This window comes from Microplitis mediator, chromosome 7 (genome assembly GCF_029852145.1).
Source record: "Microplitis mediator isolate UGA2020A chromosome 7, iyMicMedi2.1, whole genome shotgun sequence".
Classification (NCBI taxonomy): Eukaryota; Metazoa; Arthropoda; class Insecta; order Hymenoptera; family Braconidae; genus Microplitis; species Microplitis mediator.
Genome location: NC_079975.1, coordinates 4,930,289 through 4,945,365, shown reverse-complemented (window position 1 = coordinate 4,945,365; position 15,077 = coordinate 4,930,289). Strand labels below are relative to the sequence as shown.

Genomic DNA, 15,077 nt, shown 5'->3' with positions numbered 1-15,077 from the left:
CCTTGCAGGAGATAACTCTACTGATTCCCAGTTTCTCGAGCTTTTTTGGGTCTTACAGACTACCTAGAAGCTTGAAGACAAAAATGTTTCCGGTATAGTTTAATTGTTTTATTGCCAGTTTTGAAAAGTTGTATCTACGATTTACGATTACGCAAGTCTTATTTACGTTTTCGTACGTCAACTACGTCTAAAATACGTTTTACGACTATTGACGTTTTCAAAGGTAGAATTTACGTTTTCAACGTCTTGTACGTTCAATCTACGATTTAAATTTCGACTCGGGTGACAATCTAGATTTGGTAGATTTTTTACTTCTCATTTCTTCTTTTTTAATTTTCGTTCCGCGAAAAACTTCCGATCTTCAATTTCATGGGAATTTCCCGCTTGTAATGTTGATGTTCAATGAAATCAGGTTAATTTTCAAAGACTTGGGTTTAAAAACCGATAATAAAGTCCTCGGTGAGAAAATTTTAAATGGAAATATTGGAATTTACAGAAAAAAAGATTTTTTGGCACAAGAAATTTGTTTTCGCCCCGAAAAATTTTTGTTTTTTATCGAAAATCTAAAAAATTTCTTGGGGTACTACTTGCCAATAATTTTTGAAACTCGACATGAAATAGGACATGAGTAGAAAAGTTTTAACGTCGCGCAAAACTATCGATGAACTCTTTTTATTTAAAACTGACCTTGAAAGTAAATTGGGTTCTAGCTAAGGTACACACACTCACATATAGACGCACACCCTAAAAGTATACAATAAATATTAGAGTATTAGTAAAAAACGGTGTGAAAAGACTGAGTTTTAAAAGAACTGAGCGTAAGTAGAGTAAAACTAAAGTTAACACAATGTCTAATATATTTCTAAATGAGCCGCCTTTTTTTTGTTATCATCATCACCTTTCATCAGCAGATCGATTTGAGTAGCTTCGTCCATTATATCGCGGGTCAAGTTCATGACTTAGATAATAAATCATCACATAATATAGTACCTGTTTTATAATAATATTTGAATTAAAAAAATGAAAAATGTAATCCCTTAAAGCTGACGGAAGTTTGAGTGACACCGCAGTGGGTCTTCACGTGGAAGAAGCGGCCCGCAGAGCGCGAAAAAGTTCACCAGGTAGTAAAAGCGGAAGCGGTAGCAGCAGCGGCGGCGGAAGTGCTTCGCAATATCAAGCCGGATTAGGCAAGAAGAGTAACAGCACCAGTCAGCTCTCGGCGACAGGTAACCATTTAAATAATTTATTATTCACACTACACATCTCTAAATTACTACATATACATATAAATCTTCATTGTTTTTTTATATATATATATATATAATTATCTTCGTACAATTAGTCATTGTCGTATCACTTTCAGTAGTTTTAATATTTTTTAAATCATTAATTGTCACATTGTATTTCACTTATATAATAATATAATCATAATATACAGATAGATCAGATTTAGATACGTAGTTATTAAAACTACAATGCACTTTTTTTATATTTATTATTACAATAGTATATTGTGTAGCAAGGGATAAAACAAGACGATTTCAGAAGAGAGTGAAGTTCTGCCCAACCCGAAGATAAGGGCTGGCATCTGAAGTCTGAAATCGTGTTTTATCCTGTGCCAGGCACAATATTTTTTATATTGTGCAGTGATACCGGGGTTCTTAATTTTTTAATGTCTGGAGTTAACTGGAATAGGCTAATTTCTGATCAATGGCGCGAAAAAAAAAAATAATTTGGTATTTTAAATAATTTATTAATAAGGAGAAAAGTGACTTTTTTTATTAGTCATAGAGTCATGTGGAGCAAGTGTGCGCTATGGATAAGTGTGCGCAAACCCATGCATTTCAGTCCAAAATGAATGGTTTTGCGTACACTTACCTACAATTAATTAATGTAACGGGACCTCGGTCCACCTCTACTGACCGGAAGCCGTTTCCGCACACTTTTGGGCATACACGCGCTGCGGAATCCCTTCTTTTCTACCCAGACGACGCTCTTAGTCGAAACTAAGGTGGACATTAACCGGAGGTATAATCAAAAATCCTCATTGCGCATGGTATCTAATCACAGCCACCACGAGTCCTACTTCTCTCGGGCCAAACACTGCTCTCATCTCAGGAAATAAAGAGACTCTGGTCACAGTGGGCTTGGGAAGGCCCCCCGTGGTACTAGACTCCCAGCTCTGGTCAACATGCTTGCGTAGGATTAGAGATGGGGTGCAAGTTCTTCCCATACCCTATGTAAAGGACTTTCTTCACTTGTCTCTTTCGGGTTCCCAACAAGCAATTATCCGCTTGTTCATCCCCTGATAGATTTTCTACTGTCCCGAGCAAGAAACACTCTAATTATTCAAGCCAAATCACAGTTAAAGAGAGCTCGGGAAACACTTATCTACAGTGCACACTTGCTCCACATAACTATTGTTTTTTTTCACCATCCCAACCCACGTGTTTGCCACCATCGCCTTCGGCTTGGGTAAGAAATTACACACGCGGGTTGTAATGTTCTACTTTTCGCCCTAGGTCTGTAATGTACTATAGAGGCTTACAGAAATTAATTTAGCAGACAGAAACTAATAAATTCCTTGCCTAGAGAAGAAACTGATCAGTTTTTGGTCGCTAAATCGCATTGGTCTGAAATAAGCTCGTTTCGAATGACAAAACAGGCATTGAAACTCACGTTAATATGAAGAAATATAAAGTTGAGTGCATTGTCATAGAATCAATCGCTTTTTAATCAGTCAAATTATTACTATTATTTTTTTTTTTAACAACCCACTTCATTTCTCGTTAATCGACAAAAAAATTAAATAAAAAAAAATTCGGCAAAAAACACAATTCGATATTTATCACCGTTGGAACTCGATCGGCAACCGATAACTGCACCCACCATAATAAATATATCATCCGCACAATAAATAATGATAACAATAATAAATAAAAATGAACGAATGATTTATCAATTAATATTATTAATGATAACAAAAATAAATTTTAATTAAAACGAAAAAAAATCGATCGACGGATGTCATTTTATTTAAAAATTGTCGACATAAAAACAAATAATTTAATTAATGATTCTATCGATTGAATGAAAAAATAAAAAAAAATAATATTGAATAAAAAATAAAAATATGAAAAACGATAATGTGCCTATTGGTGATACATGCGTGGGCGAGGAAGGCCGAAAAAGGAGACTTGGTTTCGGGAAAAAGGGCAAGTCCTCATTTACTGTACATAGAAGTGAAGAAGTTTTACCTGAGGACACGACCGGTGGCCGGAGTGGAAGACAACCGAGCTCGGCAAGCAGCGACGGGGAAGGAAGTGGCGATGGCGACAGGTCCGATATTTAAATAAAATGAAAAAGAAAATGAAAAGTTTATTTTATTTTTTCATCTGCAGGAAAAATCGCTGGTTTTTTTTTATCGACAAAAATTTAGTGAAATTAAAAAATTTATTTTTTATTTTTACAGGATTTTTTTTATTATATATTTTTTAAACCTTCGACGAATGTGCGGGAATTAGTACTGGATAATATTTATATTAAAAATAATGAAGAAAATTACGAAGTTAAAATATTTATCATAAAATTAATAAAAGCACGATTAGTTTTAAAAATAATTTTTATTTTGTTTAAAATGTCTAATATTTAATTACAGAAATTACATTAGTCATTTTTTTTTTAGTGCATAATATTACTCGTAGATGCGCGTGATTTAGTGTGTTAATTAGATGACGTTTATTAAATAATTAATTATTTTTATTAATTAATTAATTTATTTATTAGTTTTATATTTAATGTAAACGCTCGTACGAAAGAATGTTAATTGTGCTTTTTTTTTTTTTTATTAATTATAGATTATGATTTTTTGTTTTTAATTTGATATAAAGAGAATTAGATGAAATTTATCCACAAGATTTTTTGATCATTAACGGTAGGTAAAATTGACTCTTTGAAATTTAAAATTTTGAAAATTAGATCTAGAGTAAGGTGAGATTTCGTTATCAAATAAATAGAAATAGACAACAGATAAATATATAAATAGTAAAATACCTAAACTGTTTTTTTTTTTATAAAATTTTGATAAAATGGCAAAAATTAGTTAGTCAAAGCTTTAACTATTTTTAATTAAATAAAAAAAACATTTTTTTGAATAGTAATTAATTTTTTTTAAATAATAAAAGTAATTGTTATTAAATAAATAATTTCTTAACGTGACTTAGTGTAGAAATTGATCTTACAATAATTTTTTTAAATGGTATAGTAAATTAGCTGATAGCTGATTGAATTTGCGTCTGATAGAGTGCAATTAGAGTGCAATTAATAATATTAGCCGTCGCTTAGTTCTTGCGAGCTTTTAAATATGTACATACATGCTCATTATTATTATTATTTATACTAAACTTTGTTTAATATTAATATTATATGTATAATACAGAATTGTTTTATTAATTTTTTATAAAAAAAATATAATTGTCAATTTTTTTTAATGGTATTATTTGTCTACATGTGCATTGAAACACGACGTTTGAATTTTTTTTAATTACACTGGTCGTCATTATTATGTACAATAGTACACGGAAATAAATTTATGGTAACAATTACAATATATTATGTTAATGGTTCCCATAATGCATGGTAACCGGTTTTTTTGAAATGTTGATTATGGGAATGGTACCCATATATATTTTAGTTATCATTACTATAATATTATAGTAATCGCTACCATAATATTATAGAAACCATTACTATAACATTATGGTAACCATTACCATAACATTATGGTACACGGAAAAAAATAAACTTTAAACATTAGTGTTTGAAATTATAACCCGGAACCCGGTTGTCAATATGGGGAATTTTAACATTCAAATAGTAAATTTTATAATACGTGTCGTCTATTTTCTAAGTATCAGTTACGATTTTTAAAGTTCAAATAGTAATTTTTCTTACATAGACAATAAATTTTCATACATCCTGTAATTATTCACGTTTTAATCATAAATGACAAAATTGCTATTTAGAATGATGGTAATTACTGATCACTTTGTCATTATATTACTTGTCATTCTCAATTTATATAGTTCATTTTTTTCCGTATAATGGTTACCATAATATTATAGTAACCATTACCATAATATTATAGTAACGTTTACCATAGTAGAATGGGAACAATTGCCATAATATTATGGTAATCATTACCATAATTCGTTCACATATGATATGGGAACTGTTACCATAATGATAGGAATTGTTTCCATACTTATGGGAACTTTTCCCAGAAAGTATGGGCCTATATCCCATAATTCCAAGTAATCATTACCATAACAGTATGGGATGATATTTCATAAACGCACTAGGAACGGTTACCTTAAATTTCTCTCCGTGTAGTAAATATTAGAAAAAACAAATTATTAGTTCATTTCGTTCTATGATACTTCAAAATTAGAATTTTTTCTTTCAATTGATGAAAATTTTTCCTGATCATAAATTATGAAATAAAAATTGAGATTTTGATTTTGGTAATTAATGAATTTTAATAATTTAATACTCAGTCTATTTGAATTTTTTCCGATACTTGAATTCACAACCGAAAAAAATCTATACAAATATTCGGGACTCTTAATTTTTGTGAATAGTTTTTTTTTTTTTTTTTTTTTTAAATTTCTTGTTCGATCAGAATTAAATGACTTTTTTTAAAAAACTAACAACTCAGTCACTTGGACTCTTAATTTTTTTCTGAGTATTTTTTATAATAAAATAGGTACACCTAAAAAAATATAACAACACTTGAAATAATTTTTTTAAATCATCAATAGATCCATCATGTAAAAATTTCACTATGCATTTGTCATTAAAAATATATATACAACCCTTTATAAATACACTCTACGTTTAATGTATAGTCGACTAACCGTCATAAGTCTGCCCTTCAAAAGCCTATTTCCCTCAATCGAGAGTTACTGAGTCCAAACAGCTTCCCCACTTAATCACTGTAAAGAGTTTCGTACTAGAGAACCCGTTATAAGCCTCCATTAAAATTGTCTACATTATAAACTAACAATAGGAAAAAATATCCAAATTAATGATGAAAATTTACTATCTATGTTTCGCGGATAATAATTTACTCATTATTAAGTAAAATATAATTTATTATTCATAATTGTAATCATTAATTACATCCAAAGCTTCTGTTACAATTGAAAAGTTTTATTGAGCATTAAGTTGATCAATAAAATTATTATTTTAATTATTACTGTAATCAATACCGTTATCATTATAATTTCTTGCATTTGAATTATTATTAGAGTAAAAAGATAAGTATTTATTTTAGCGCCATAAGCACCAGGAAAATCGGGATAGTCGCGTATGTAATAAAATGTAAATATGACGTTTAAAATGATATAAAATAAATCAGGCTTATAACGGGTAGTCGAGATCAAAACTAAAATCACGGTAGCGGGAAGACTGAAATTACAAAAAAAAAATTCTCCTACTTCCCCTAGAACAGGCTTATGACGCATAGTCGACTGTACTAATATTTAAGATGAAAAAAGTTGTCAACTAATTAGCACTTAAAAAAAAACTGAAGCACTGAAAATATTTCCTCCGTAAAAACAGAAAATAACGAAGGCAAATCTAAAATAATAATGTGCGTGAGAATGACTAGTGTGTGTTTATATTAACAGGTAAAAAAAAACGCAACAATGATATCCAGCGGAAGTACAGGCCAATGATGAGATAATAAACTCCATATCAGCATTGTATTGCCCCGTATGACTGGCGTGTGTGATAGAGAATGGGAGGGAATGATATATATATATTTAATAAAAAATAAAACTAAAATACAAGAACAATATTTATGAATTTACGAAAGAATAAAAATCTAAATAACGGCAGTAAAGATTTTATAAAACAAAACAAAAACTGCACAAGTCTCATGAAATAGTTAGCGGTATTTCTTGTTTGGTTTAAAAACGCAGAGTGCATCAGCGCGGTCGGTGTCAACCCGGATTCAAGGAGTACTGGTATACCAGTTACCCGTAAGCGGAACAGCACACCCAGCAGCTTTCAACGTTCCCAGGAGGTTGTACCCATGTATCAACGTCTTGGTGCCGCTAAACAGCCGGGTTCGGTTGCCAGTGACACCGCGGGATCACTCAACTCGATTTCTAGTTCCGAAGCAAGTTCGTAAGTAATGCCTTAACAAATCCTTGAGGCGAGGTTATAAATATATATATACATGTTTACATGCATATATTATCTATAACTAATTATGAATACATAAATGTATATGTAATAATTTTTATATATACGACTGTTCGACAAGACGAACGCGTCCCTCTCATTCTCTATCTCTATTTTCATTTACTCACTTATTGATACTTAATTATTATTATCGTTATTAATTATTCGTTTGTTGTGTGTTTTTTTAATTGTCTTCGTGTTTATAATTCCTGATAATCATTTATTTAATTTTATATTTTTTCATTGTGTAATATATACATTGTATCAAATGTGTAATTATGTGAGTGTGTGCGCATTTATGTGATTCCTTATTTATTTTTGTTGATTAGAAATAAATGGCGATATTTTGAATTTTTTTTTTATATTTTTTGATATCTTATTATCTACTGCTGGGGTTTTTCGAAAATTCAATTTGAATTTTTTATCATCATAATCTACTAATAGGTTAAATTTCATTAAATTATTAACGGTAATTATGAAACCGATAGGCCGGACCGGTAATTATTAATATTAATATTGAAATTTAAAACAATTTGGAACGTAGGAGAGGTTAGGGCGAGATGGCGGTTTTAGAAAATGGTAGATCATGCGGTAATAAAGAAAATGGTGGTTGAAGATCATGACTGCGGTGTGAATTTGAACAAACTCTGATTCGCGCCTTTTTTTTCAATTGTTGGTAATAAAAGAAATTATCGCTGTTTATTTCTTAATTTTTATTTATTTATTTTTGAAAGTGATATATTTTAAGTATGGGTAGAAATTATTTTTCAATGATGTAAAGGTTATATTTTTAACTTGACATCAAAATTTGACGTAATTAATTTCCTGGCAGATCCGAATTACGGTAATTTACCAAATTTTGCCCTAAAATACGGCAATGCACAGTAATTTACAATCTTTTACGTTGACATACGGTAAAATGGGATAATTTACTGCCATTCGCGGTATTTTTACCGTAAGCGCCGTATGCTTTTTTATTTTTAGTTTTAACAGTGCAATACTACACTCAACTGTAAAATACCGCGGACTTATTGCAATTTCACGGTAAATTATCATTCGATTAAAAACACCGCACGTTTACCGTAAAATATCGGAAATTGCGGTATTTTACAGTAAAATTTCGTTATTCATTCGAATGGTGCCGCGACTGGTTACCCTCGGACAAAATAACCTGAAAAAAAATAACTTTGTTTTAAAATAACCAGAAAAACAATAACCTGAAAAAATTCACATAAATCTATAACGATGAAATTTGTACTTGAAGGTTAATGTTGTGCAGATCATTTAATACCAAAGGTATTTTTATTCAGGTTATTTTGTTACGAGGTGATTTTAGTTCAGGTTATTTTGTCGGGGTTATTTTGTCCGAGGGTAATTTGTAACGGAACCCATCCGAATACTGTAAATTATGACAAATTACGGTAATTCGAATCCGCCAGGGTCTCTATTGAGAACATATTCAAAAAAGTATCTTTTCATTTGCCAATGGGTAATATTTATATAAAAAATCATTACAATAATAAAAAAATTTCTACTCAAACTAATATTTGCTAAAATCACTACAACAATTAGAACACCAAACTTAAAAATAAAATATACATTTATTTGTACATAAACAATAATTATTATTTATCGATGCCTGATTCTCGTATTATTTAAAATTATCTACGTTATTATGATTATTTACAACAAAAACATGATTACTAAATGAATAATTTATTACTATAATAAATGTTAATGTCGTTTGGCTTTAATGCTTGTTTTTAACGCAAATGTTGAGACTTGCACTTATTATTATGTATCTTTAAATGCACAAATGTTATTTTATCTGTCACGCACCCTCTCGTTATAAATATGTATATTTATATATATAGATATATATGTATATGTATATGTACGGAGTCGAAAGTTTTTAATTGAAATACTCTTACGATTAAAAATTAAATTTTTAATTTATGTAACAGAACAAATCGGTACGGAAAATTAGAAAAATAATAATCTAAGGAATTAATTAACGCATTATTTTCAACCCCGTATACATCTACATATTAATTTATATGTCTACATATATTTCTAGGGTGATCCAAAAAAATTGACTCAATTTCACTTTTCCATTTACTTGTCAAAATTTTGTAGTTTCATAATTTTTGATAAGTTTTGAAAATAAATCTGAAGAATTATTAGAAGTCGGTTAAGAATTTTGAAATCTTGAAAAAGAGAATAAATAAATTTAAAAAAATAGTATATTACGCATCCAGGGAGGAAAGTAGGACATTCTAAACCGCGCGTAATTTCCTACCGGAGCCGAAGACGAGGCCGGTAAAGACGTAAATTGGGACGTCTGGTGCATAATGTACTATTTTTAATATTTTTCAAAATTCTTGAGTGACAAATAATTCAGCAATTTGAAAATTTTTATTCGCAATAGAAAAAAAAATTACTTCGAATTTTCGGGCTACCCTAATATTCATACACTGAAAGAAATTTTCTTTAAAAATTACCGTTAAATTCACTGTAATCGTAGAACATAATGCGCTTTTATTTGTTACCATTTTTGAAATAAAAATTACGAAAAAATTTATTGATTTCGGAGACTTTATAAAATTTACCGGAAACCGAATAAAATTCACAGTAGACTTCGATAAAATTTGTTGAAAAAAAGTTAAAAATTATCTCACTTACCAACAAATGATTAGGTCGTGCCATTCGTCCCACAATTACCGTGAATATAACGGTAATTTTTAAAGAAAATTTCTTTCAGTGTACATATATTCATACATATATATTTAAATCTTTAATAAACAGCCAATTAAATGATTTCCATAAAAATAAACCACAAAAAAAATTTAATTAATTTTTTTTATCTACACTATTAAAAAGATGACACCAAAAAAAATTTATTTACTAAGTGGTGCACTTCATACTCTTTCTACTAAACACATAACACTCTTATCTTAAATTTTTAGTTGATATAAACTAATGACTTCACAAAAAAAAACAAAAAATTAAATAAATGACTTAAGTGTCCTCACAAAGTAGCATTTAAAAAAATTAATTATAGTTTAGATAAAAACAACAATTTTGTTTATTAGACCAGACTCTTCTGCGTATGAAATATATATTATATTAATACATATCTATCATCAATATCACATAGAATAGTTGTGTGGTTTGTGTGTCGTTACGACAATAAATAATTTAATTATATAACAAAAAAAAAATAGCGATTTAAAATAAGTTTTTATACTTTGTGTAACAAAATATTGTACTTGTATTTTAACCATTTATTTCCACTGTATATTTTTGAATACTTAATATATTAAATATAGAAGGGGTAGTCTTTTTGATAAATAAAATATTTTTTTTATTAACTGTCAGTTGTGCAAAATTGTGTATTTAAATTAAGTGGAAAATAACTAATGAGTAAGTTTGGTAATTTATTGATTTCCTTAAAAAAATATAATGATCAATAATTACTAGCATGTTAAGAATTTGAAGAATAAAAATCAGAAAATAATTCATTTAAAACAAAAATTTTTTTAAATTTCTAAATCTGATTTTTATTTTTTATTTTTTAAATTTTTCTTTATGTAATTTTGTTAATTACCTTAATGCGTGGGAATGATTTTTCTGCATGATTAAGAAGCTTGGTATGTTTTTTATAAATAAATATTTATCTACATCCTTTTTTTTACTTGTATTTCTATGATCCTGAGGTTAGCAGACAATTAACAATTTTTGGTTTTTTTTTTTTCGGCAAATCAATTACAAAAAAATTAAAAATAAAAAAATGCACATGTAGAAAATTTCAAAAACTGCAGGTGCAATTTTTCCGAATATTTTTTTTTTTACAATTTATCGTTTGAAAAAAAAATCAAAAAATTATTAGACGTCGGCTAACTTCAGTCTCATGTATTTCTAATCAATTACCGTACTAATTATTGTGTGTCACTTCTCTAATAATTAAAAGAAAAACAACCTGCTTAAAAAATCTACAACACTATTTACTAATACCTTAACTCAACTAATTCTTATATTGAATCCAATGTAATTATATTTATTATTATCCTAAAACACTTTCAAAAGCTTTCGTCGAAGGTCCAAAAAAAATCTTAGCAATTTTTTTTATTTCTCCTCTATTGTAAATTCTGATTTCTCGTCTTTTATCTTGATGAGTAATTTTTTTTATTTCTTAATTAATTAATTAATTAATTGATTAATTAATTAGTTAATTTCAAAAGTAAAACCTTAAGTAGTTTAAGCGAATTTTCCTATTGATATTAAATAAAATAAAACATAGAAATTTTTATTTAAATTTTATTAACATAGAAAACGTATTTTTTTTTTTTTAATAAAAAAAAAACACAATAGCTGGTCTCCGTGTTTGAGATCGACGGGTGAAGGAGGACAACTCAGTGAATTTATCGACGGCCTTGGACCAGGTCAATTAGTTGGTAGACAAGTACTTGGAGGATCTTCACTTGGTGACATACAGTTGGCCCTGAATTATACTAAGGGCTATTTAGAAGTCGAAGTTGTTAGGGCAAGAGATCTTCAACCAAAACCAGGCAGCAAAGTACTTCCAGGTATATTTTAAATTCTTTTTATATTTGAAATCCTCTCAAATAATGAACTTTTACATTTTTAATCTTTTAATTTTTTTACTTCATACTGATTTTTTTTTTTTTTTCTTACTTTTAATATTAATATTGTATAAAAATGATCATATATTTTTTTATTTTTATTTACTCCTATACAAAATTAATTATATACCCGGGAACAAATGCTCATGTATGCTCATATATGAGGTCATATATGATCACGTATGGTCATATATGCAGCCGAACAGGGGAAACATATATGACCAAAATTATGGCGTACGTTGGAGGTTGAAAGGCTTCTGGAGTATCAGCGAAGTCTTCTGGAAGAACGCCAGCGTATAGAAGTGAACCAAAAAATTTATTTCTCAAAACTGAGCCTTGCGTCAAGATTTTCGATCCGATTTCTATAGAATTTTTTAGACAGCGATTTTGACTCTGATCAGATCTAAGTATTCGTATATGATCATATCTGAGCATTTTTTCTCGGGTACAGTAAATCAATAGGATTTTCAAGTACAAAAATATGATAGCTTGTATAAAAAAAAGTCATGTTGTTTTTTATAAATTATTTCAGCTCCTTACGTTAAAGTTTATCTGGTTAACGGTAAAAAATGTATAGCTAAAGCTAAAACGACAACAGCGAGAAAAACACTGGAGCCTTTTTATCAGCAGCCTTTGGCTTTTCGTGAAAATTTTCAAGGTTGCATTTTGCAGGTAATTTTATTACTCACAATTCAAGTAAATTTTGAAGCTACTCATGCTGACATATTTTTTGAGTTAATGCTCAGTAATAAATTTTAGAATTGTGTGAAAAAAAACTACGTGTTAAAATTTTTATCTTAAAATACGATTTTTATTAATTTTAACATGAAATTTTCACTACAATTACTGAATATGTAAATATAAAAAAAATACGATATAGTGGATAAGTTTTTTACTGAGGACGTATATATATATTTTTATCCTGCTTTATGATTATAAATTATAGGTGACAGTGTGGGGTGATTATGGACGATTAGAAGGTAGAAAAGTATTCATGGGTGTCGCACAAATAATGCTGGACGATTTAAATCTCAACGAAATGGTATTCGGATGGTACAAACTCTTCGGCACCACGTCCCTGGTCAGTGGCCCTCCATCAGTAGTTTTGTCCCGTCGATCTTCAGCCACCTCTTTGGAGTCACTTAAACTATAATTACCATACTTTCATCTATATCTATCTACATCACACACACACACACTCACATTCACATTCTATATAAAAAACAAATTAAAACTAAAGCTAAACACTATCATTAAATAGTTAACTTTTTTAACAAACGAAAATAATAATTATAGTGACTCAAATATAAATATATTAGTAAAAGCTTTTTACAAATGTTAAGTTAAAGTTTACAGATAATTACAAAAAATATATATATGTATACACATATATATACTTGCCTTAGGCTGCTTAAATAATTGTTGAATGTTACTCCTGTGTAAAAAAAAATCCGTTGCGAAAAGATTCAAAAAAATTTCGACATGTGGAACTTCTAAACTAGAGACAGACTAGAACTTCGAATAAAACTTTTATCTTGAGTAAAACAAATCGTTTTTAAAACATATTTCTGAAAACGTATTTTTGCTAGTTTTTACCCTCATTTCGAAAAAGTTCAAAAACCTCTAATTCGGAACTTTTTATTACTTCTTATAACGTTTTGATAACTACCTTCCACGCTCTGCTTATGAAAAAGTCGCTATCAAAAATATTAATCATGGACAACGGTACCCATATTAACCGATCCCATGACCAATCATATCCATAGCTACTGTTGTCATCACAACAGTCTCCATAGCAACCATTGCCATGATAATAATCCCCATAACAACCGTTGCCATAACAACATTCCCTATACTAACCGTTGCCATGACAAAAGTCTCCATAGCAACCGTTGCCATGTCAATGGTACCCATAGCAACCGATGCCATGACCCACCATATCCATAGCAACTGTTCTCATGACAGTAGTCTCCATAGCAACCGTTGTCATGTCCAACCATCTCCATAGCAACCATTGCCATGACGACTATAACCGGTGATATAACACCAAATTATTTAGGATAGATAAGTTTTTTGATTTTCATAGGGTTATTGGTTTCTAATACGAATTTTTTTCGCAGGGAGGACAAAATGTAGTAAAAATACGTTAACTATCAAAACCAAAAAAGTTCAAAGAAAGTTCCACTCGAAATTCTAATCTGTCCCAAGTTTAGAAGTTCCGTACGTCGAACTTTTTTTAAATATTTTTGGAACGAATTTTTTTTACACGGGCTATTAAAAGTTAATTTTTAATAATTAAAAGAAATAAAAAAAAGTTTATGAAAATAAAAATAATAAATATTAAAACGTAAACTGGCGGCTCTGAATACGGTTAAATGAAATTATTTTATAATGAAATGTTGAATTGAATGTTAATTGATGGTATCTAAGGATTTAGGTAATCGTTTAAAAAATAACAGTTTCATTATTTTATTAATATAAATAGTAATAATAAATAAATCAATAAATAAATAAACAGATTCAACACTAAAGCACATCACATATCATGTCGAAACTAATATAGACTAGACATCAAGTTTTTAAATAAATAACGTAGACGTAGCGGCCATGTATCAGGATGAACGCCAGATCTAGCTTTAGGTACGCACTGAGATCGTTGGCATCGTTCGTAGTGTGTATTAAATTTTTAATTTTACACTAGCGGTTTATATTAATTTATAATTAATAATTTAAAGATTCAATTTATGCTGAATAATTTAAGACAGCAATAAAAATTATTGTAAATTGTCTATTATAAATTAATGGACTAGTGTAAAATTATTTCCTACGCATTTAATAATTTGTGTTTAATTTTAAACGCTTAACCACCTGAAAAATGTGTAAAAAAAAATCAATTATATTTATTTACTTAATTAGTTTTATTTTTTTTATTACAGTAGATTTGAAAAAAAATTTTTTGAACTAATTAATGATTTTGGGACGGAGTGAGCTATTTTTTTTTTTAGAATATTCAGTTGGTTTTAATTAAGAACGTGAGATGTGTTGAGAAATAGACGGTAGACAGTATAAATATTATGGCGATTACACGTGTAAGAATTTATAAAAATATATTTATTATTGGAACAGTTGGTTGACACCATTGTTATGCGCATTGTAACAGATGTTGAATTAGTAATTAGTATTTAT

At 29.0% G+C, this 15,077-nt stretch overlaps 1 protein-coding gene across 16 annotated transcripts in view; it reads left to right on the top strand.

Moving 5' to 3' along the window:
- Nucleotides 1–15,077, top strand: part of LOC130672504 (regulating synaptic membrane exocytosis protein 2) — an 85,470-nt gene that overhangs the window by 64,520 nt on the left and 5,873 nt on the right. For 12 of the 16 annotated variants that reach the window (XM_057477135.1, XM_057477130.1, XM_057477136.1 and 9 more), the window contains 5 exons: nucleotides 1,044–1,226; nucleotides 6,984–7,191; nucleotides 11,620–11,834; nucleotides 12,424–12,563; nucleotides 12,838–14,531. In XM_057477135.1, coding sequence (XP_057333118.1) covers nucleotides 1,044–1,226; nucleotides 6,984–7,191; nucleotides 11,620–11,834; nucleotides 12,424–12,563; nucleotides 12,838–13,044 — 953 coding nt within the window. In that variant the 3' untranslated portion in view covers nucleotides 13,045–14,531. Of the gene's footprint in view, nucleotides 1–1,043; nucleotides 1,228–3,168; nucleotides 3,340–6,983; nucleotides 7,192–11,619; nucleotides 11,835–12,423; nucleotides 12,564–12,837; nucleotides 14,532–15,077 lie in introns of those variants that run through there. The other 4 variants (XM_057477129.1, XM_057477128.1, XM_057477126.1 and 1 more) reach the window with 4 other exon arrangements.